We start from the raw sequence: 26,541 nt of genomic DNA, 5'->3' as shown, positions 1-26,541 counted from the left end.
CAATTTTAAAGAATAAAAACTCAAACCAAGAACTTCATATCCAACCAAACTAAGCTTCATAAGAGAAGGGAAAAGAAGATACTTTTCAGACAAGTAAATAACAGAATTCATTACCTGCCTTATAAAAGGTCCTTAAAGAGTGCTAAATGTGGAGAAAAAAGACCACTACTGTCCACCACAAAAAGACACTTAAGTACATAGATAACTGAAACTATAAAGAAACTGCACAAACAAGTCTGCATAATAACCAGCTTACATGCTGACCCATCTTACGGGCAATGACATCCATAGGCTCAAAGTAAAAGGATGGAGAAAAATCTACCAAGCAAATGAAAAACAGAAAACAGCAAGGGTTGCTATTATAGTTGCAGACATTGAGCCAGTAATGATCAAAAAAGACAAAGATGGGTATTACACAATGGTAATGGTTACAATTAAAGAACAACTAACTATCCTAAATAGATATTCACCCAATACAAAAATACCCAATTCATAAAACGAGTTATTAGAGACATATAAACAGACATACATAACCACACAATAATAGTGGGTAATGTCAACATCCCAATGGCAATATTAGATCATCAAGGCAGAAAACTAACAAAAATATTCAGAACCTGAACTCGACATTTTATCAACTGGACCTAACATACACCTACAGAACTTTCCACGCAAAAACAAAACAATATATTCTTCTCATCTGCAAATGGCACATACTCTGATATTGATCACACAATTGGCCATAAAACAATTCTCAGCAAATTAAAAAAAAAAAAAAAAAACTGAAATCATGCCAACCACATTCTCAGACAGTAGTGCAATAAAAATAAAAATCAATACTTAGAAGATCACTCAAAATTATAAAATCACATGGAAATTAAACAACCTACTCCTGAGTGACTTTGGGGTAATCAATGAAATTAAGGCAGAAATCAGATAATTCTTTGAAACCAATGAGAACAAAGAGGCAAAACACCAGAATCTCTGGAGCACAGCTAAAGCAGTGTTAAGAGGAAAGTTTATAGTGCTAAACATTCACATCAGAAAGTTAGAATGATCTCAAATTAACAACCTAACATCACACCTAGTGGAACTAGGTATTCAAGGGCATACAAAATCCAAAGCTAGCAGAAGACAAGAAGTAACCAAAATCAGAACTCAACTGAAGGATATTGAGATACAAAATCATACAAAAAATTAACAAATCCAGGAGTTCATTCTTTGAAATATAAATAAGGCTGATAGACCACTAGCTATACTACTAAAGAAGAAAAGACAGAAGATCCAAATGAATACAATCATAAATGACAAACACAACATTACAACCATTCCCACAGAAATACAAAACACCCATAGAGACTACTATGAACGCTTCTATATACACAAACTAGAAAACCTAGAATAAACTCCTTGAAACACACAACGTCCCAAGATTGAACGAGGAAGAAATTGACTACTGAACAAATAATGAGTTCCAAAATGGAGTCAGAAATAAAAAGTCTACCAACCAGAAAAAACCCAAGACCAGACAGATTCACAAACAAAATATATCACTTGTATAAAGAGCTGGCACCATTCCTACTGAAACCATTCCAAAATTTTAGAAGGAGGGACTCCTCCCTAACTCATTCTACAAGGCCAGTGTCACTCTGAAACCAAAACCTAGCAAAGACACAATGAAAAAAGGAAACTTCAGGCTAATATCCTTGATCAACATTGATACAAGAATTCTCAAAAAAATACTAGCACAGTGAATCCAGCAGCATATCAAAAATCCAATCCACCACAATTAAGTAGGCTTTATCTTTGGGATGCAAGGTTGGTTCAACACACCTAGATCAATAAATGTGATTTATCACATAAACAGAGCTAAAAACAAAAACCACATAAGCATCTGAATATATGGAGAAAAAGCTTTCAATAAAGCCAAACATTCCTTTACGTTAAAACCTTCAACAAACTAGGCATTGAAGGAACATACCTTGAAATAATAAGAGCCATCTAGGACAAACCCACAGCCAACATCATACTAAATGGGCAAAAGCTATTAATAGCAGCATTCCCCTGGAGAACTTGGACAAAACAAGGATGCCTACTCTCACCACTCCTGTTCAACATAGTACTGGAAGTCCTGGCCACAGCAATCAGGCAAGAGAAAGGAAGCCCAGGAGGAACAATGCACTCCAGGCCAGATACTGCGCGTTTCCCTCGGTCTGCGTAACCAGCAGACCAGGAGATTCCCCTCTGTGTCTATGCCACTAGGGCCCTGGGTTTCAAGCAAAAAACTGGGCAGCCATTTGGACAGACACCAAGCTAGGTGCAGGAGTTCTTTCTCATATCCCAGTGGCACCTGGAATGCCAGCCAGGAAGAACCGTTCACTCCCTGAAGCCAGGGAGTGGTCTGGCTCAGCTGGTCCTACCCTGACAGAGCCCAACAAGCTAAGATCCACTGGCTTGAAATTCTCGCTGCCAGCACAGCAGTCTGAGGTCGAACTGGGATGCTCCAGTTTGGTAGGGGAGTGGCATCCACCATTGCTGAGGTTTGAGTAGGTGATTTTGCCCTCAGAGTGTTAACAAACAAAGCCACTGGGAAGTTCAAACTGAGCTGAGCCCACTGCAGCTCAGCAAGGCCACTGCGACCAGACTGCCTTTCTAGATTCCTCCTCTCTGTGCAGGACATCTCTGAAAAAAAGGAAGCAGCCCCAGTCAGGGACTTAAAGATAAAACCCCCATCTCCCTGGGACAGAGCACCTGCAGGAAGGGGTGGCTATGGGCGCAGCTTCAGCAGACACAAATATCCCTGCCTGACAGCTCTGAAGAAAGTAGCAGATCTCCCAGCACAGCGTTCAAGCTCTGATAAGGAACAGACGGCCTCAAGTGGGTCCCTGACCGCCGGTGTATCCTGACTGGGAGACACCTTGCAGTAGGGGCCGACAGATCCCTCATACAGGAGAGCTCTGGCTGGCATCTGGCAGGTGCCCCTCTGGAACGAAGCTTACTGAGAAAGGAACAGGCAGCAATCTTTCCTGTTTTGCTGGCTCCGCTGGTGATACCCAGGCAAAAAGAGTCTGGAGTGGACCTCCAGCAAACTCCAGGAGACCTGTAGCAGAGGGGCCTGACTGTTAGAAAGAAAACTAACAAACAGAAAGGAATAGCAGCAACATCAACAAAAAGGACGTCCACTCAGAGACCCCATCTGAAGGTCACCAATGTCAAAGACCAAAGGTAGATAAATCCACGAAGATGGGGAGAAACCAGTGCAAAAAGGCTGAAACTTCCAAAAACCAGAACACCTCTTCTCCTCCAAAAGATTACAACTCCTTACCAGCAAGGGAACAAAACTGGATGGAGAATGAGTTTGACAAATTGACAGAAGTAGGCTTCGGAAGGTGGGTAATAACTAATTCCTCCAAGCTAAAGGAGCATATTCTAACCCAATGCAAGGAAGATAAGAACCTTGAAAGAAGGTTAGAGGAATTGCTAACTAGAATAACCAATTAAGAGAAAAACATAAATGACCTGATGGAGCTAAAAAAACACAGCACGAGAACTTCATGAAGCATACACAACTATCAACAGCTGAATCGATCAAGGGGCAGAAAGGATATAAAAGATTGAAGATCAGTTCAAAGAAATAAAGCGAGAAGACAAGATTAGAGAAAAAAGAGTGAAAAGAAACTAACAAAGGCTCCAAGAAATAAGGGATTATGTGAAAAAACAAAATCGACATTTGATTGGTATAGCAGAAAGTGACAAGGAGAATGGAACCAAGCTGGGAAACTCCCATTCACAATCGCTACAAAGAGAATAAAATACCTAGGAATACAACTTACAAGGGATGTGAAGGACCTCCTCAAGGAGAACTACAAACCACTGCTCAAGGAAATAAGACAGGACACAAACAAAGGGAAAAACATTTCATGGTCATGGATAGGAAGAATCAGTCTTGTGAAAATGGACATAGTGCTCTGCTCAAAGTAATTTATAGAGTCAATGCTATCCCCATCAACCTGACATTGACTTTCTAAACAGAATTGGAAAGAAACTACTTTAAATTTCATATGGGACCAAAAGAGAGCCTGCATATCCCAGACAGTCCAAAGCAAAAAGAATAGAGCTGGAGGCATCACGCTACCTGACTTCAAACTATACTACAAGGCTACAGTAATCCAAACAGCATGGTACTGGTACCAAAGCAGATACATAGACCAATGGAACAGAACAGAGGCCTCAGAAATAATAGCACATATCTACAACCACCTGATCTTTGACAAACCTGACAAAAACAAGAAATGGGGAAAGGATTCCTTATTTAATAAATGTTGGGAAAACTGGCTAGCCATATGCAGAAAGCTGAAACTGGATCCCTTCCTTACACCTTATACAAAAATTAACTCAAGGTAGATTAAAGACTTAAATGTAAGACCTAAAACCATACAAACCCTAGAAGAAAACCTGGGCAATACCATTCAGGACATAGGCATGGGCAAAGACTCATGACTAAAATACCAAAAGCAATTGCAACAAAAGCCAAAACTGACAAATGGGAATCTAACTAAACTAAAGAGCTTCTGCACAGCAAAAGAAACTGTCATCAGAGTGAACAGGCAACCTACAGAATGGGAGAAAATTTTTGCAACCTACCCATCTGACAAAGGGCTAATCTCCAGACTATAAGGAATTTAAACAAATTTACAAGGAAAAAAAACAACCCCATCAAAAAGTGGGCAAAGGCTATGAAGAGACACATCTCAAAAGAAGACATTTCTGTGGCCAACAAAAATATGAAAAAAAGCTCATCATCACTGGTCATTAGAGAAATGCAAATCAAAACCACAATGAGATACCATTTCACACCAGTTAGAATGGCAATCATTAAAAAGTCAGGAAACAACAGATATGGAGAGGATATGCAGAAATAGGAACATTTTTACACTGTTGGTGGGAGTGTAAATTAGTTCAACCATTGTGGTAGACAGTGTGGCGATTCCTCAAGGATCTAGAACTAGAAATAACATTTGACCCGGCAATCCCGTTACTGGGTATATACCCCAAGGATTACAAATCATTCTATTACAAAGACACATGAACACATATGTTTATCGTGGCACTGTTCACAATAGCAAAGACTTGGAACCAACCCAAATGCTCATCAATGATAGACTGGATAAAGAAAATGTGGCACATATATACCATGGAATACTATGCAGCCATAAAAAATGATGAGTTCATGTCCTTTGCAGGGACCTGGATGAAGCTGGAAACCATCATTCTCAATTCTCAGCAAAGTAACACAAGAACAGAAAAAGCAAACACCGCATGTTCTCACTCATAATTGGGAGTTGAACAATGAGAACACATGGACACGGGTGGGGGCGGGGATCACACACTAGGGACTATTGGGGGGTGGGGGGCTGCGGTAGGGATAGCATTATGACAAATACCTAATGTAGGTAACAGGTTGCTGGGTGCAGCAAACCACCATGGCACGTGTATACCTATGTAACATATCTGCACATTCTGCACATGTATCCCAGAAATTAAAGTATAATAAAAAAAGAGAGATCTTCATTTCTAATGTGTAACACTAGAAGATTCAAATAATTGTAGCAATGCTTACAATAAAATAATTTATAAACTAAGCCTTTAAAAAAATAGAGAGGTTGAGTGATTGAGGAGGGGGTTTGGAGGGACATTGGTTAAAGGATACAAAATTAAAGTTACATAGGAAGAATAAATTTAACAGATTTATTGTATAGAATGGTGACTAAAGTCAATGATAATATGCTGTATTCTCAAAAAATGTTAAGAGAGTGGATGTTAAATACTTGCACCACAAAAATGACAACTATGTGAGGTAATGCATATTTTAATTAGCTAGATTTAACCATTCCAAAATGTATATATACTTCAAAATATCATGTTTACATGATAAATACAATTTTATCTGTCAATTAGTAATAAATAAATTTAGAAAACAATAGCTTAAATGGAAAAGATTCCATAGACGAAATAGAGGAAGTTATAAATAAATTACTCTACAAAAAATACCAGTACCAGAGGTTTCATAGGGAAATTCTAGTATGGTTTCAAAGACCAGGTAGTTTAAATGTTCTACATATTTTTATAAAACAATAAAAATGAAGGAACACTTTTTAATTCTTTCTATAAAGAAATTATAACACAGATGCCACATCTGACATAGACAGTACAGGAAAAAAAAGTTACCAATATCACTTATTAATATCAATGCACACCTACTAAATATTAGCAACACCACACAAAAAACAGACCATGATCAAGTGATGGCTCATTAATAGCTTACACTCATTTTTGCTCACATAGTGATTCTTGCCAACTCCTTCTCTCAATTTCATGATTAATATTCTCCCTATTGCATGCTCCTGATTTTTACCTAATTTAAATTCTTTAGGTCAATAAATACCTTATATTTCTTCTTAGTCTCCCCCACATAATTAGCACAGATAGAGCAAATTTAAAGCACTAAAACAAACGTATTATTTGAACAGTCTAAAAACTGAAAGATTTTTGAACTATAAAATATGGTTAACACTGACAGAAATTTGTAGTCTTCCTCAGCAGACAACTACAGGCAGTTCACGTATTGTATATTCAAATATTAAACATAGAGTTTATGTTCAAATACTATAAAAATAAATATAAGCTAAGATGCCATGGGAATTCAACGAAGGCAAATATCAATGAAAGTGGTGTTAAAGAAGCACTCATTGGGAAAATAAGATGACTCTTAAAAATTGTATGACTTATTTAAATACATCCTAAAAAGTATACTGTATATAATAAAAGTATGAAGACTATAACTTGATACATTATCCTATTAAGATAAATTAAATATTCTGCCACCGCCGTTTATATATATGAATACATTGATTCTTGGTTTTTTTAAATTGTAAAAGAGTGAGCACAAACAAGACCTGAGATAAAATCTCAAGATTAAAATATAAAATAGCATAATCTGTAAGTAGAGAGTGAATTGGAAGATTGGATTATTCAAAGTACGATAAAACAAAATGAAAAAACATATTTAGGAACACCATTCAGTAATTTGCAGAATACTTCATAACCTAAAATCAAGGAGATATAGATTTAGAATTTTAAAAGATATCAAAAAGATCTAAGATTTGACATTTAGTGAAAAAAAAAAGATAATCAGAAACAGAGTCTCTTCAATGGCAGTTCAAAATTATTACCATTATCCCAAGAAAGGGAGTATAAGGCACTCTGCTTTTGAGAGACCTAGTGTAGGATTATTCAACTGTATTCTTACAAATTCTTACAAATGCTACCTGAATATTTCACTTGAGTGGTGGCCCTCTCTCTCCTTCTTTACAGTCTCACAAACAATTAGCCTAAAAGCATGTCAAACTCTAAAAACATGGGCAAATATGAGAATGATTCCTTCTTAGAGTGTGCCAAAAATAATGAATATTTCAATACGTTTATTTCATCTGGACTCTATCAAAAACATTGACCTAGCATACAAAATGTTTTAAAAATCATAAGCAAAACAGAATCATAACACTTACATTTAGTTAATCATATTTGTATTAAATTTTAAAGTACAATGTGTAAATAATTAAAACAACATATACATATAATAGTTTACACAATTTCTTCTACCATCTAGATTTTGTGAAAATTAAGTATGATAAAATTGATAAATCTAAAGAAATAACTGAGTTACAATTTATAAATTAGGTCTGTACATATATTCAGGTGGTATATGTCTTCATTTCTATATTTTTTGTTACATCAAATTATATTAAATATATTTGGCAATAAGCCAAAATTGTATATGCACAAATGACCCATAAAATGTATGCTGAAAGTTGCTTACAACTTCAATCAAGATGCCCTCTCTTTCTAAACAATTTTTTTCCAGCATGAACGTTAGAGAACAGTTCTTTATGTAATACAAGTTTCTGGTGACTTCTTTCACTATCTAAAAAACTATTGTTGATTTATGAAGGCATATGAAATAAATGATGGAACTAATTTCATATCTGACTTGTAAGATGCAGATGTCTTTTTATAGGAGATCAACATGCAATGAGTTTTTTTTTTCCATTAGCACTCGGGTTAGTAAATTAATAATTATAAAGAACAATTTTCATTTATAATTTGATAGGACTGAAATGTTTTAGGAAAAGCAAAAACTGTCCAGAAATGTTAAAATATACCATTGTATTTATTTAACAAATAAAATATATGCTCTTTTATTAGCAAACAGATTATCAGTTACTCTTTCTTACCTTATAGTTAGTATAGAACTGGGAACCTAAGTAAAGAATATGTAAACAAATTACTCAACATCTGGGTATATGCTAAAACAAAGAACATCTAAGACCTTCACCGCTAACTTCTTTTATGCCTAAATTTTAGTTACTAACAATATTCAGTAGGGAATAAAGTCTGCTTTTGTATACATTTTGGATTCTACTTTACAGTTCTCTGAGCTTCCTATATGAGGCAACAAAGTATGATTCTTAAATAAAGCTCTAATTCTTGGGACAGATTCAAACTTTATTCTTTTTTAATTTTTTATATGTATTTTTACTATAATTTATTAGACTACGCAAAGTGAATAACTCAATAAATGCTTATTAATGAAGAAATTCATTACTACATAATTAATTAAAATTATTGTATTTGTTTATCCAATCATCAATGTACAAATAAGGAGAAATATATGATTCAGTATTATAAATCTATTAATAAAAGAAACATTTTTATCAAATTACATAAAAGTTAAGAGACATGGAAATTTCAAAACTACTACAATTTACATTATCTTATATAATCATTTACTTTGCCATTTGAATGAGCAACTCTTGTAGAGCAATTACAAAAATAAAGACATTAGTAAAAATTCTAAATTTCAACCTACATCTTTCTACATAGAAGCCACTGCGTGCTGAATATTCATTTGCAAGGCAATATTTAAAGAATTGTTGTAATCCTCTATTCTGTATTAATTCAATATTTATTTAGGGATTCTGGTAACATTACATAACAATATGAAACAAGAGTCCAGAGTAGAAGTAGAAGTACAATTATATTAATATTTTATTTGATCCATTATTGTAAACATACTGCTTTCTGAGATTATGGATACTGATGAATTCTTAAAGATATGCAGTAGTTCACAAATCAAACCCAAAATATAATACTCATACTTTAATATCTTTGCCAAAAATTAAGTCATTCTTTTTTTAAATTTCTGAAGTAGAAGTTCTTTACAAACCTCAAGAGGTAATATTTAATTGTAATTGCAAACAAATCAAGTATAGTTATATTTTTTTCAAATGACTAACTTTTACACACTTCCAGTTTGGGTTTAAAATGGAAGAGTGTCTAGAGCTAAAATAAAATATCCTCAGGAAGTTGTCCTGAGATATAAATACAACGTAAGATTATAAATATGTTTGTTTATAAATTCTCCTCAGTAAATATTTTATAAATGGAAAAATGTTTAGCCTTAATATTAATACTAATAAAATTATAGTAAAATAAAGCAAGTGTGAATTAATAGTTGTAGAATGGGATCTGGTGTCAAATTTACCAGTCTCATATCTCAATTCAATTACCTACTGTATGAAATTGAACAAGTTATTTTGTTCATTTATAAAAATTTAGATAATAAAAATATGTTATAAGTTAGGAATAACAGCACTAAATCATGTAAAATACTTTGAATAATGCCTAGTGCATAATATCCAATCATAAATTTGTTTATATACTTTAACCCAATAATTTAATTTGGGGACATATGTGCAAAAGAAATAATTTTCCAAAATAAAATGCACACAAAGGTATTCATCATCTTGTTGTTTTTTAAAACAAAAATAACTCCAAATTTCCAGTAAGAGACTATGGAAGTATATGATCTGAAAAAATTCTCATAGTATTAAAAATATTAATGATTATTATATTAAAACTAAAATTGTTTACAGTATGTTATATAAAAAGCAGGGTATTTTAGAAAAGAATATTATATTACGAGGGCAACCATCTAAAAATATCTATGGGATTATTATGAATATTTAACAAAACTGCATTACAATTTTTAGAAGAGTTTCATTAGATTTCAAAATATAATTAATGACTTTTTAAAAATTAATAATTTAAAGAAATAAAAATCTTCTTTACTCAAATTTATTTTACCACTGGAAAAGTTGAAAATGTTTGTCATACGACATTTTCTCAGAAAAGCAGATGTTACACTTATACCATCTCACCTAATTCAAGCAATTTTATTGTTTGTAAAGATAGCTCTGGATAAGGCATTAGATAAGAGCATTTTGGATAAAAAGTCAACGAACTTTTTCTGTAAAGAACCAAACAGTAAATGTTTTCCGCTCTGTGGGCAATATGGTCTCTGGTTTCACCACTCAATTCTGTTAACGTAGTGTAAATGTAATACATCTTCCTTGTGTGAATTTTCTGAACACTTGTACCTATCATAGCCAGTATTATTTTATAGCTATTAGAAAATCCTCCATTCTCCTCTATATGTGTTTCTTACATATTTGTTATATCATTCACATTTATATTTCTTTTTTTTTGAGACAGAGTCTCGCTCTGTCGTCCGGGCTGGAGTGCAGTGGCCAGATCTCAGCTCACTGCAGGCTCCGCCTCCCAGGTTTACGCCATTCTCCTGCCTCAGCCTCCCAAGTAGCTGGGACTACAGGCTCCCGCCACTTCACCTGGCTAGTTTTTTGTATTTTTTAGTACAGACGGGGTTTCACCGTGTTAGCCAGGATGGTCTCAATCTCTTGACCTCGTGATCCACCCGTCTCGGCCTCCCAAAGTGCTGGGATTACAGGCTTGAGCCACCGCGCCTGGCCCACATTTATATTTCTAATTAGTATAGTTAATATATTTTTAACTGATAAAATTAACAATTTCTAATACTACCTTTTGAATTTATGTCACCTTGGTTGGTTTAATGACAAAAAGAATTGAAACCTTTTTAGAAAAGAAAAAAGCATATTTGAAAATATATACGATAACTTATTGAAGCATATAACAATTTAAAAGACAAGAACCACAAATAGCAATATAATTCTTCTAAGTGTCCTCAATTTGAAAAATATATATATACAAGGGCAACTTCATCAGCACATATTTATGATAGCCTTACTTTTCAAATCATATGTATAAGTTAAAACATCCTCTTTAATACCTACTTCACCAGTAGTTTTCTGTTTCGTGTGTGTGTGTGTTCAAATGACTCATCTATGTTGAAAATGCTAATTTATTTGCGATAAAATTTTATAGACATCAGCATTAGGATTCATTCCTTTTTCGATTTTCTTCTGTATAACTTAACCAATATTAGTAAGGAAATTAACCAGTACAGAACGGAAATTAGAATTGCAAATTGAAGAATAATTCCCAGCATCATTCTCATTAAAAAAATCTAATCTACATTATGACATCACTTTGCAGATTGACATAATAGTGAATTGTCAAAACCAGTTTGCTCAGAAACAGGTAATTTAGAGTCAATTTAATTTAATTTAAACTGTGCTATATAAATGTTGATGAACAGCACCATTGTAGGAGAATACAAAGTACTGAAGTTCAATACACTTTTTTTGAAGTTATTAGCACAACCGCTATAGTAGTAATTTTTTTCTATTGTTTATTGTCAAGATTTAATTGCATGGCATTATAAATCATGAAGAACAAGTGCTACCAAAATAAAATCTCATATTACAAACATGCAAATGAACTCAATGGCAGGATTCCCAGCATTTCAAAACAAAAAGGTTTTTTCCCTGTTTAATTACTATATTATTGGAACATTTATCACATAACACTGCTATATGTCTCACAGTTACAATTAAAATTTCTAAAGGATCTTAAGGATATTTAAATGCTAAAGAGATTGGCAACCTAAAACATAAACATTCTATTGAAGTTAGAAGACAATGAAGAAAACTTTTGATTTACATTAGATCAAAACAGCTTTCCAAAGTACATAAATTAACCAAATAATATGTTTAAATGGTAGAAGATCTCAATGGTTAAATTAATGTCTGATTAATTCTGTACAAATAGCTGCCAACTTAAAATTTCCTACTCTAGTAAGTATATTATGCATTTGACATTTTAAAACATGTCTTGATTTCTAGAATTCCATTCAGATATAAAAGACTATGGTACTAGAAGAAATGTTTACAACACATATAATTTAGGAACAGTAAAAGAAAAAACTTCTAATTAGTTATCAAAAACTTGGTATAGTATTAACAAAAATATGATAAAAATCCTTAACAAGGATATTTATTTCTCAAACATCTGTATAAAGAAAAATAGAACCAGTGAATTTTGGCAACAATGATGCTACTAGACCGAGAAGATAAAACTTGCCTTTTAATTAAACAGTTATTATCACTGTCTTTACCCACATGCAGTCTTTATACCATAATAATTGCTTGATTGGCATGTAATTCACACTAAAATGTTTTATAAAGTAATAAATTAATAAAAATAAAATTAAAATCTAAAGGGTTTACAGAAGAAAGGACAGGAAGTAGGTAGTAGGAGTGAAAACATATTTGATAATATAAATTGTAAGAAAATTTATTTTATATAAAAAGAACTATTTTGATAAAACTATAATACTATTATTTCAGTCAATATCTTTACTGTATTTTCATATTACTTTAAATAACTTTCCATTTTTTACCCTAATTTGAAAGATAAACATATACACATTTCTAATATTTTAATTCAATATATGTTAAAGCCTTTCCCTTAAGTATAAGTGGAATATGTGAACACAATGGAAAATTCACTCCCTTGATTAGGTTACATTATACGCCAAAGGTGGTAGAATGGTCACTCCTATGATTATTGAATTTTATCAGTCTCCATTATAACAGACTGAACAAAGAGATTTAAAGGAAAAGAGATTGTATAACTGGTCTAAAAGAAGCACAGTGTCATATTGTAGAGAGGGCCATGTGGCAGGGAACAGTGGCCATCTTCTAGGGGCTAAGAAGAGCCCCTGGCTAACAGTAACTAGAAAAACCTGAGACCTACAACTTCAATGCACTGAACTCTGCCAACAACTAGTGACCTTGGAAGAAGTCCTTCTGCCTCAGACAAGTCGGTACCTCAACAGACCGTAATTTCAGCCTTGTGAAACCCTGAGGACAGGGTTTAACACAGGGCAGTTAATTCATGCCCAGATTCCTGACCAACAGACACTATAAAATAATAAATAGTTCTTGTTTTAACCTAATAAGCTTGTGATAACTTGCTACACAGCAAGAGAAACTAATAAAGGTAGGCAATATTATCATCTCCCATTTGACAAAGGAAGAAATGGAAAGACTGTGACTTAAAAAACAAACAAAAACCTTCCTCTCAATCGTATCACTTATAATTTAAGAATTTCAAATTGAGGTAGTAGTCTGACTTAGAACCCGTGTTCTTAATACCTACTGCTTACTGACAATGAGAAGGCAAACAATTGTAACCTGGAAGCAAGATAAGAATATCTACATTAGAACTGGCATTGATGAAAATGTTACATATAATTCACTTTGCAGCAGATTAATTGCATATTTTTAAAAATCACAGTAACTGAAGCCTTCTTTCTTTAATATCAATTACATTATTTTATAGTCAAGTGTGCATTATTTCCCTAGAATAAGGAAACACTGATTTCAGAAAGATATTCTTATTTATTAGATAAATAAGATATATGCTTCTACCAAGGTTATCCATGATAACAAGTATTTGTTGACTTTTGATCACCAAATATCTCCTGACCAAACAAAGAATTATTTCTTCAGATTTTTTCCCTATTGGGGTTGTGAATCCAAGTCCCATATCTTCTAGCATAGAAGCCTAAAAACTACTTTCCAGGACAATTTTTTTTTCTTGCACCATTATGGGTCAGGAGGAAGTTAGACAGGTGTCCTAAATTTGCCAGTTGGATTTATTCACTTAAGATTTTAGATCTTGAGTGAATATTTATAGGATGGGTTAGAGAAATCATGAGATTTCATTCAATACAGCAGGCATGCCCAGTTAAGAATGTTAACTAATGCACATAGGTGAAAACTGCTGGAATGAAAGCTTTCTGCTTATTGAAAACCTGATGATTTATTCTTCCCTTTCATATTGTTAGCAACACCTTATGCTAAGAATACATTTCCTTCTGTTTGTTAGTCATGCACGATTTCTGTTTCTTATAAAAAATATTAACTAACAAAACAACTTACTATAAAATTTCATTTTGGGAAAAGAAAGAATTTGGGTTATTATTAAATAAGAAACCTATGTGACTTTTGTAAATATAAGGGAGAAATCTCTTATTGTACTAATAAACTACATTGCAAGTTAAACTTTTTTAAGAGTATAAGAAAGCATATTTTATCTGTACATTCCTTTCTCCAGAGAAATATACTACTCATCTCTTAATTTAAAAACTATTCCTTTAGCTACCTCAGCTAAGTACTAAAAATACAAAAAATTATATAGTTTCTTCTGTAAAGGAGTTTAAGGGCTAATAGGGGATAAATAAGTGGAAACAATAAATATAAATAAACTGTGATAAGCTGAAGAATATGCCAGTTGTAAGAAAAGAGTAATTTCTAGTAGTTAGGTATAAGGGAGGTTACATTCACAATTAGACAAAGGCTAAGCAAGAGTTGAATACAAGGTTAAGACCATAAAGGTCATTTGAAAGAAAAATAATATAGAATGTAAAAATAACCAGCAAAAAGAAATCAATGAGAGAAGACAGATATTTGGAGAGTAGAAAGTAGTTTGGTATATAGATTTAATAAAGACAAAAAAGAACATTTCATAAAAATAAAGGGGTCAGTAAAGGGACCTTTTCTGTAAATGTATATGCACAAACTACTACAATTTCAAAAAACAAGAAGAAAATCTGACAATATTACAAAAAAGAAACACATCACCAAAAATAGTTGGAAATTTTCAAAATATTCTCAGTAATTGATAGAAAAAGTAGAAAGAAAATCAGCAATAATCTCAACATTGAATAACAATCAAATAAATATCCAATCAAATCAAAAATAACAATCAAATAAATAAATATTGGGGATACAATCAAGAATTTCTAAAATAGCCCTTTTTGAATAATTACAAAATAAACAGTTCTTTAACGATGAGTTTGTGTCCTTTGTAGGGACATGGATGCAGCTGGAAACCACCATTCTCAGCAAACTATCGCAAGAACAGAAAACCAAACACCGTATATTCTCACTCATAGGTGGGAACTGAACAATGAGATCACTTGGACTCGGGAAGGGGAACATCACACACCAGGGCCTATTATGGGGAGCAGGGACGGGGGAGGGATTGCATTGGGAGTTATACCTGATGTAAAAGATGAGTTGATGGGTGCTGACGAGTTGATGGGTGCAGCACACCAACATGGCACAAGTATACATATGTAACAAACCTGCACGTTATGCACATGTACCCTAGAACTTAAAGTATAATAATAATAAAAAAAAAAACCCAGTAGAATGACAAAAAAAAAAAAAGAAAGAAAGATCTCCACATTCATGGAAAACTAATAAAATGTGTTCGCTTTTTTCTTGTTAAAAAAAAAATGTGCTGAAAACTGTCCATAATTACTTTGTGTTTATATAGCACTTGATTTTACTTAGTGGATGCTTTAAAAATGTATGCATCCACCACCAGACTCAAGACACTGAAGAGTCCTAACACTACCAAGATCCCTGGTGATACTCTTAAAAACCTCTATATCTCCTTTCCATACCTGCTCTATTTCACCCACAACAGTCCCTAAACTCGAGGCATCTATTAACTTGAAAATAATGGCTCAAAACTTCCCAAATCTGATGAGAAATACAGATGACTAAATCCATGAAGCTGAACATCACTGAACACATTAAATCTAAAAAGGACTTCACTAAGACACATCATAATCCGATAGTAAAAACTAAAAAAGAAAATTGCAGAAGAAGATAAAGGTGACCCATCGCATGTAAGATAATACTTCTAAGGATATCAACAGATTTCTCAGCAGAAACCTCACAGGTGAGGAGTGAGACGATATATTTAAAGTGCTGAAAAAAAAGTACTGCCAACCAAGAATACCTTACCTGGCAATACTGCCCTTCAGAAAAGAAGGAGACATAAAAACTGATAAGGCTGAAGAAGTTCATGACCACTAGATCTACCTTACAATAAATGGCAATAGAATTGTTAAACCATGAAGCCCAAAGTTAGCAGAAGGAAGGAAATAATAAAGATCATGGCAGAAATAAATGAAATACAGAATAGAAAAACAATAGAAAAGGTAAACAAGCAGTTGGTTTTTAAAACAATTTAAAAAATTGACAAACCTTGCACAGGACTAACGAAGAATAAAGAGACATGACTTAAACAAATTATAAATATATTAGGACTCATTACAACTGACACCATAGATACCAAAAGGTCATAAGAAATGACTGTAGGGAATTGTATGCCAAAAAATTATATAACTTAGAAAAAAATGAATAAATTCCTAGAAAACTACAACTTGCCAAGACTGAATCATGTAAAAACAGAAAACTTGATCACACCAAAAATAACTAAGATGATTGCATCAGTTATAAAAAGCTTTCCAACAAAGAAAAGCCCAGAAATAGATAGCTTCACTGGTGAATTCTAACAAACATTTAAAGCATTAACACCAAGTCATCTCAAACTCTTCCGAAAAGATGAAGTAGAGCGAACACTTCCAAACTTATGCTGTAAGGCCAGCATTTCCCTGACACCCAAGTCAGACAAGGAAACTACAAGAAAAGAAAATCAATGGCATTTCAGAGATGTTGGTAAAAGGACACAAAATTTTAGTTAAATAGGTGGATTAAATTGAAAATTTCTATTGTAGGACATGGTGACTATAGTTAATAATGCTGTATCCTGTTCTTTAAAAAATAAATAAAATAGTAACAGTAAGAGGGAAAACAAACAAATAAATAAAAATGAATACTATTGTACCACAGCTTACCACAGGGAAGATGGAAAAAAAAGAAAAATTACAGGCAAATGTCCTTGTTGAACATAAATGCAAATATCCTCAACAAAATGCTAGCCAACCACATTTGATTCAACAGTACATTGTAAGTATCATAAAACATAATCTAGTGGGATTTATCCCAGAAGTACATGGATGGCTCAACATATGTGAATCAAAATGTGATATACCACATTAACAGAATGAAGGACAAAAATTATATGATCATCTCAATAGATGCTGAAAAATCATTTGACAAAGTTTAACACTGTTTCATGATAAAAACTTCCAACAAATTAGGTTTAAGCAGAATGTACGTCAACACAATAAAGAACATACACACCAAGCCAATAACTAACATCCTACACAACGGCAAGATGCAGAAGGTTTTTCCTCTAATTTTAGGAAAGAAAAAAGAATGCCCAGTTTCACTACTTCTATTCAACATAGGACTAGTAGTCCTAGACAAAGCAATTAGACAAGGAAAAATAAAAGGCATCCAAATTGGAAAAGAAGAAGAAAACCTGTCTCTGTTTGCAGAGACATGTTCTTATATACAAGAAACCCTAGACACTCCATCAATAAACTGTTAAAAAAATAAAAAACTCAGTCAAGTTGCAGGATACAAAATCAACATACAAAAATCTGTTGCAATTCTATACATTAACAATGAACTCTCCAAATCAGAAGTTAAGTAAATAATCATATTTACAAGAGCAACAAAAAGAATAAAATACTTAAGAATAAGTTTAACCAAGGAAATGAAAGGCCTGTACACTGAAAATTATAAAGTAATTTTATGAAAGAAATTGAAAACATCAAAAATAAATGGAAAAATATCCTATGTTCATTGATTGGAAGAATTAACATTGTTTAAATGGCCACAATACCCAAAGTGTTCTACAGAGTCAATACAATTGCTATCAAAATTCCAATGACATTTTTCACAGAAATAGAAAAAATTCTAAAATTCAAAAAGAACCACAAATGACTGCAAATTGTCTAAGAAATTTTATGAAAGAAGAACAAAGCTGGAGGCATCATACATACTGATTTCAAACTATATAATGAATCTATAGTAATCAAAACAGGAAGTTGCTGACATAAAAATACACTAATACCAGTGGAGCAGAATAGAGAGCCTAGAAATAAACCCATAGACAGGGTCAACTGATATTTGACTCAGTGCCAGGAATAAACAGTGAGGGAAACACAGTCTCTTCAATAAATGGTATTGGTAACACTGGGATATCTATATGCAGAAGATGAAATTGGATTCTTACTTTATACCATATACAAAAATCAACTCAAAATGGATTAAAGATGTAAATAAAAGACCTGTAATTATAAAAATCCTAAACAGAATAAAGGGACTAAACTCCTTGACATTGGCCTTATCAATCATTTTTTTTGGATATAATACCAAAAGTGGAGGCAACAAAAGCAAAAATAAACAAGTGGGACTGCATCAAACTAAAAAAAGCTTCCTTGCACAGGAAAAGAAACAACAAACTGAAAAGGCAACCTACGGAATAGAAAAAAAAATATTTGCAAATGATCTATTCAATAAGAAGTTAACATCCAAAATATGGAAGAAACTCATGGAACTCAATAGCAAGAAAACAAATACCTAATGTAAAAAATGGGCAAAGGACCTGATTGCACTTTCTCCAAAGAAGACATACAAATGACCAATAGGCATATGAAATGGTGCTCAGCATTGCTAATCATCAAAGAAATGCAAATCAAAACCACAATGACATATCACCTCACAGCTGTTATGATGGCCATTATCAAAAATACAAAAGCTAACAAGTGTTAGAATGGATGTGGAGCAAGGGAAATTCTTACACACAATTGATGGAATGTAAATTGGTATACCCATTATGTAAAGCTGTATGAAGATTCCCCAAAAAATTAAAAAGAAAACTACCAATGATCCAGCAATCCCACTACTGGGGATATGTTCAAAGTAAATGAAATCAGTATGTCAGAGATATAGCTGAACTCTCACATTCTTTGCAACATTATTTCCAATAGCCAAGATATAGAAACAAGCTGTGTCCATGGATAGACAGATGAAAGCATAAAGAAATTGTGATTTATATCTATATGTTTCATATACATAATATGTATATATTTATAAGCATACATACACACACATAACAATGGAATATTATTCAGCCTTTAAAAAGTAGAAAATCTTGCTATTAGTGACAACACAGAAGAAACTGAAGGACATTATGCTAAATAAACAAGTCAGTCACAAAAAGACAAATATTGCATGATATCACTTATAGGTGGAATCCAAAAAACTTACGAACTTACTGAAAGGGAGTACAATGATGGCTGCCAGTATTTAAAATCATAATTAAAATAATTTTACTGTGTTTTGTTTAATATTGTAATTTAAAGTTTATTATAGTCTTATAAATAAACACATATATTAATACTTCTATGCTTTAATGTAACATATTCCTTAGGCATAATATAATGAGTTTAATAAAGAGGAGAAATCAGGAGCACGTATCTTGTCCATCTCAATTATTTTCCACACTGTATTATTTTGAGAGAGTGGAGTATTTCAACCTCGTTACACAAATTTTGATTTCGCTTCAGAAGAGTAAGTTCTCAAAAAAACCCAATGTAGAAAGTTAATTCCTAGCCATTAAGTATTCAAGAACATTCTAAAATAACTATGTAATGGTTTTTTCAAAATTATATAAACAAGAAATAAAGGACAGGAAGCAATTTAAAATATAATCATGTCAATTTTAATAACTAATTAGTAAGTTCTATAGATGAACCCTTTTCCATTTCAATCATAACTGAATAAATGAAGTGAAATTTGATAAATATTTCTCTATGAATTTTAGGAAATAAAATTATACATCCTCAACGTTAAAAATTTAAAAACAAATATTTATGGCATTTTTCTGACTGTATCATCTTCTAAATCACTATACAATGAAGAAGTAAATTTCTCAAATTAATTCTCAAACATGTACTGAATAGTAATTTATACTCATATTTCTTGAACAGTTGAATAATTACCATAATTTAAGTGTTACATCAACCTTAAAAATAAAAAGAAAAAATTTTTCCAGTAAACATATTATTTTTAAAATCACTCATTCTTTCCACGAATCACATAGAAATTGATATAAACAGGCCAGGCGCGGTGGCTCAAGCCTGTAATCCCAGCACTTTGGGAGGCCGAGGCGGGCGGATCACAAGGTCAGGAGATCGAGACCACAGTGAAACCCCGTCTCTACTAAAAATACAAAAAATTAGCCAGGCGCGGTGGCGGGCGCCTGTAGTCCTAGCTACTCAGGAGGCTGAGGCAGGAGAATGGCGTGAACCCAGGAGGCAGAGCTTGCAGTGAGCCGAGATCGCGCCACTGCACTCCAGCCTGGGCAACAGCGTGAGACTCCGTCTCAAAAAAAAAAAAAAGAAAGAAATTGATATAAATAAAACCTGCAAACATTTCTAGTTACAGAGCATATGCTGTAATTTACTAATATATAGGGAAGGGATGATCTGAAAATCTTTAAAAGATTTTTAAAACATAAAAGCCATGAACAAGGATTGATATATATAAGCTATTCAAATAACTAATGTAAATTCAATCTAATCAATCAGTTGTAAAGGAATGAACAAATCCCAACATCCCAATAGATAGGTTTTCTTTCATGAAAACATAAATTAAGAACACAAACCTTGACTACAAGATAGAAAGAATATTCCAATTCTTTCCTAGTAGTAAATCTGAAGTCTTCAGTAGGCTACCTCTAACCATAACAAAAATGAAAAGTAAAACACATATATAGTATAGATTAGGAAATTAATGATGAGAGGTAATTACTTAAAGAGGTAACTTAAATACTGCTAACTCAAAATCTTTAATGAAAGATCAGATTATTTTCAGAATATGCTAAAGTAAAAAGAAGATTACTCAAACACAGAAAATAATTTCAAGTGGCGTTATATGAGAACAGTATTTATTTAACCCTCAGTTAAAGTATAGAATTAATCAGAAAATCAAAATATTTCAGTTGGATGCACAGCTTAGTATATAATAATCATTGAAAATTTTAAGTATAGAGTTTGTTGGTTCCATGAGGGTTTTTATGGAGAAATTCATCATCACAGACATTCGCAGACCTTTATTTATCAAAGGTCAATACATGTTTTTGTATTAGTCAAGAAATATATATATATCATCACTTTGGACAAAATCATCATTCTTTTCTTAATGATATAATGGTCATTAGAAGTAAATACTCTTAACACTTACCTGTATTTTAATAGGCCAGGAAAAGTTGCTGACGTACACATAGAATGTAATGTTAGGATTGCTTCTAAAGTTAAATTTTTCATAGGAAAAACTATCTCTGTATTCCTTTATATTATTCTTGGAAACTATAGGAGTCTCTTCCCCAGATATTGTTCCAGCTAAAATGTAAATAATTTAAATTATTAATATTAGGAAATATCTTTATGAATTTAAAAATGCATATTATACTTAGTTTTTATAATTGCTCTTATAAAAATACAACTATCAAAATATACTCAGGCTTATAATTTTGAATTAAAGAAAATAGGTTTGCCATAAATATAATGGAAATAAATTTAGTATAAAAATTATTTTTAAAAATGCTACCACTGATTAAGTGCAATGTACTAGGCACTGGCTTAAAGACTTTATATTCTTTTTTAAAACCAATAATATCCCAGAAGTATCATCACCTCCATTTTTCAGATTTCAACCTGAGCCTCAGAAAGATTAAAGCACTTGCCCCAAGTTTATAGCTACTAAGCAGTAAACTCCTCTTTGGAACTCAGGTATATGTGGCTCTAGAAACTGAGCTCATTCTGTTTACAATGCTACAGAGCATTTCAAAAGAAATCAGACCATATTTTCGTGTGTCTCGATCCAATTTAAAAATGGGAAAAAAATCAATTTATTTGTCTTACCACAAATTGAACCATCACTGCTTTAAATAAATTGGGTGGAGGCCACAATTTAAAACATGAGCTAAATGCTCAATTAGTTAAACACATATTGAGTGCTCAGTAAATATTTACTGAAGTTAGTAAAATAGAACAAAGCATTTCCAACAATCTTAGCAAACTTTCACCTTAATGAATAGTAAAAATAAGTAGAATTAGTATACTGCGTAATTAAATTAACTAACCACTTATTACATAATCACCTTGTGTGCTTTTATAAAATGCAGATTCCATGACTTCATCTCCAAATCTGATAAATAAAAATTTCTGAGATTTGGACTGAGAATCTGAAAGAACATGTGATTTCTTGCATACTAAAATTATTGTTCTAAAGTGATTAGAAATGTATTATAGACATTTTTGTAGACATATTTTTAAACCCTTATAGTTTTTTACTGGTCAGAAATAACTTTCAAATTAACAGGACAGGTTATTATGAATTTTTTCCTTAATGAAACCTATAGTGCCAACATTTTACTATATGTTTGGCACTAATAGTAACAAAATGCCTATTTGCCTGAATTTTCATTTTTTGAATGTAATATATAAATTCTGGAATTGCAAAAGATCTCTTAATTCTTGAATTAATATTCTACATATTCAATTATAATATTCTACATATTAAAATAGCATAATGACTTAATTTTCAGAAGTCAAATATAAATTTCTAAGAATCCCTAAATTCTCTATAAAAAGGAAACAATTTCCAGCACATCTATGCAACAGTATACCTTTGATATAGAAAATAGATGCCAATAAAATTTTTAGAATAAAAGTAAAAATTAAATTAAGGTAAGAATACATTTCATAATTCAACATAAAAATTTGAACAGCTTCTCAGATATACTTTTTAAGCCAGTAATTTAAATTTACTAGCCTTATTATGAAACACATATTATGTATCAGTTTTTTAACTCCTCTGAGCACTGAAGCTGACAAGAGGGATTATATTTTCTAAGCTTGACAATAATAGATGTTTACTTTAATCAGTATGTACAGAAGAATTTCATTGTTTTATATAAATATTAAGGTTAATAATTAAAATTTATAGTTTCAGTAGCAAATCAAACAATTGAAATTTCAGTCTCTTAGTCATTAAAGAAACAATTTATCTAAATTAAAATCACATTTTATAACACTGCCATTTAAAAATTTAATTTAGTGTCTAGTATTTGTTACTAATCTAATTTTAATTGAATAAAGGAGAAAGTTAGCAAAATAATGAAGCTCTATTCATTTTTCTACTTATTATTTTTATCAGTAACAGCAAAATAATTACGGCATATAATATTTTTTAAATTTCATTTATTTAACAGTAGATCATGTTAGAACAACTTCCAAATAGGAACACATGTAAAAGAGATATGACATCAACATTTTTTTACCTGTTGAACCGACAGACCACGTAATGTTGAGATTAAAGTTGTTTGATGCATTAATTGATATATCCAGATTTTTGTTCGACTACCAGAAAAGAAAATATTAACGTTAAAAAATAAAAATTACACTCTGATTTAATTACGGCTGCTTTATTCCTTAAACTCTATACATTTTGCAAATATTCAACTGAATATATGTAGATGCCATTTATACATTTTAATGAAGAAAATGTGTAATAAATTCAAAGGTAGATATCAAGTTCCACATTTATCTTCTCTATTGTAATTTGGTCTTTTGTATGTAAGCCAGAGGCTCCTATAATTTAATATTTTTATTTGGATCCTCTTTAATTAGTTGTAGACTAAGCTTACTTTAAATTTGATATTTGTATTTTGATTCTTTTTGCTAGGTTTAAATGATACAGGTTTGGATTAGTCCCAAGCTATTTTATAACAATGTAAGATTATTTTGTGGAAAGACTTCTTCTTAGGTGTATATTTTTATTATTACACCCATATTTTCAAGTGGGAAAAACTACATAAACTAAAACTTTCAGGTAAAAATGATGAACCTATTCCAAAAAAAAAAAAAAAAAACCAGCAGATCATATTGTTTACACAGTTATACAACAGAAACACTGAGTATTTAATTTTATGTCAGTCAACCCACTTCTTGTCATTCATTAATGGAGTACAGACTCTTTCCATTTAATTTCAGGGAAATATGCCTAAGAGATTTCTTTAAATGTTATTTGTGATTTTCAAATAGTTTCAATAGTTGTATATTTACAACTATTTGTTCCTGTGGAAAGGCAAAGAATGATGGTCACAATGGGTAAGTTTAGCTTCAGATACTGAGTGTATTATGCTTATTTTAAATATTCTCTACAAAGACTTGTAGAAAAATCTATACTGCTAAGTTCTAGCTAGTGAAACGCAGTAAGAGAGATAGAGAATATATTAATTCCTTAGTTTTACCATTTTTCTAAATATGATAAAGCAGTTAAGCTAATAGAAAATATATTACCAATTTTCTGAGTGGCTCCTAGGAGAAAGTAAATATGGAAGCAACTAAATTCCCCTTTTCTGATATAACAGTCTTAGGGGAAAACTGACAAGGAAATGGCCTTTCCCTGATGAATAGCAGGAGAAATAAGGAACATCATAAAAAGCAAAGGCTGCTGGATGATGTGTGATGGCCATTCCATTTGACAGACATATAAGCCCCAATCTTATACCTCCAAATAACATCTACTCTTAATGATTTCCCTACATGGAAGAACAGCTTAGTCTCTATGAAGAACTCTTAACAGTGTTCCGTATCCATCAAATGATATTGTCACAGTTTCCAGGAGGCAAATAAGATTTCAAGAAGAATGATCATCTTGAAAGAGCATGTAAAATAAAATTTGTTATAATAAGGTTGAGTGATTGTCATGCATTTTTTTAGAGTAGTGCACAGTAATATTGTGAGGAAAGCATTTGAGAATTTGAAGTAGTCAAAGAAAACTAAAACCTTGGATTTTAAATACATAGAGTAAATCAGAAGGCTATTACATTAGGCATCATAGTGATATTCAAAAAAGGCCATGAATATAAGAAGGAAGTTAACTTCCTTCTTATTTTCTATTGATTATCAAATAATACTGAATTCTATTGACAAGCTGTTAAGAACCCTTCTGCAGTACATGCCACAAAACTGTCAAATATATTGAGATTTTCCTATTTCTCTTAAGATATAAGTGAACACAGAGTTGGCATAAATTAAATGGAAGGCCAGAAAAAAAACTGAGTAACTCTTTGACTGTAGCAATAAATGCAGAATGCTTTTATATCAGCATGCAGATAGGGACTATTCAATACATTATATTGTTCAGTTGTGGTATACAAAATATACTTCCAAATATACACAATGTATTCCTAAGGAAAATCTGGATATTAAAGGCAGATATCTGGTAGCAAATGTTGATTTATGTCATCATAATAAACAAACCATATTTGAATCCAATAACGGTTTCATATACAGTAAATCATTTTCATGAAGCAATGAAAAGAATTAGTGAAGAGTCAGATAACCTTAGATTGAAATAGTAGGTCTTTAATGTACAGACTGATTGATTAGGGGGAAATTACTTTTCCTTTCCAAAAATCACTTTTCTAATCTCTAAAATGGGGATGTAATTACTTCCCTCAAGAAGTTCATGTGAGCATTAAATGAAGTAATTTCTGGAAAAAAACTTTGGTTTCAGCCCATAGTGCTTATAATTATAGTGTTGCTGTCATTATTAGGTATAGTACAGGGTATATTCTTTTTCTTCTTTTTCTTCATCTTCATCTTCACTCAGAGGATTGGGAACTCAAAAAAAGGACATGGACTGAGGAGTGGATTTTTTTTTTTACTATGAATGAAATGGATCCAAAAAGTCACTTTTTAATTAAAGTAAAGCATGGTGAAAACAGTATATCCTTGAGGAGGCTTAAATCTTTATTTTCTCTTGAAATTGCCTCTTCTTAATTATGTGCACCTTATGCGGGATGAGATTAATATGAGCATAACTGTTGTTGCTAAAACGTCACACAAAATTTCCAATTGATATAAAAAAAAACTATAAAACTCTTTTTAAACTTCTAGTTCATTCTCTATCAATTCCAAGTTTAGGCAATGCTGAATATATGGTACCATAACTAAAGCCATATAAAAAGCATTTAGGGTTTAAAAAGCTGTACTGAAAAAGTGACATGGTAGTTATTCCAGTAAGTGATAAAATCAGTGATTTAGAACATTGTTTGTTAGATATGGATAAGTTTGGCAAATACTGTTATAGAGAAACCTGTTCAGAAATTGTTCACATGAAAGCACTGGCTAGAAGTGATGGATAGTGAGTTAAAATTAAATCTATTTTTCAAAATGTAGGAAATGTATAAGTAGTTAAGGTATCTACTTTTTATTATTATTTTCGTATAGAATAAGCCTTGCCCAATAATACATAATAATTTCAGAGATTATTCCCATGTGAATATATCTTTAATTAAAGAGGGTTACACAAAACGACACTATAAGCATTCTTAGTGATGCCTCTCATG

At 32.0% G+C, this 26,541-nt stretch overlaps 1 protein-coding gene across 4 annotated transcripts in view; it reads right to left on the bottom strand.

Annotated features, from left to right (window-relative positions):
- Positions 1–26,541, bottom strand: part of ATRNL1 (attractin like 1) — an 827,091-nt gene that overhangs the window by 444,935 nt on the left and 355,615 nt on the right. For all 4 annotated transcript variants that reach the window (XM_050804667.1, XM_050804668.1, XM_050804669.1 and 1 more), the window contains 2 exons: positions 23,464–23,542; positions 21,363–21,520 (listed from right to left, as the gene is read on the bottom strand). In XM_050804667.1, the coding sequence (XP_050660624.1) occupies positions 21,363–21,520; positions 23,464–23,542 (237 nt within the window). The remainder of the gene's footprint in view (positions 1–21,362; positions 21,521–23,463; positions 23,543–26,541) is intronic.

The sequence above is a fragment of the Macaca thibetana genome, chromosome 9, assembly GCF_024542745.1.
Source record: "Macaca thibetana thibetana isolate TM-01 chromosome 9, ASM2454274v1, whole genome shotgun sequence".
NCBI classification, from domain to species: Eukaryota; Metazoa; Chordata; class Mammalia; order Primates; family Cercopithecidae; genus Macaca; species Macaca thibetana.
Note: the sequence above shows the minus strand (reverse complement) of the source record. Positions and strands in the feature narration are given on the sequence as shown.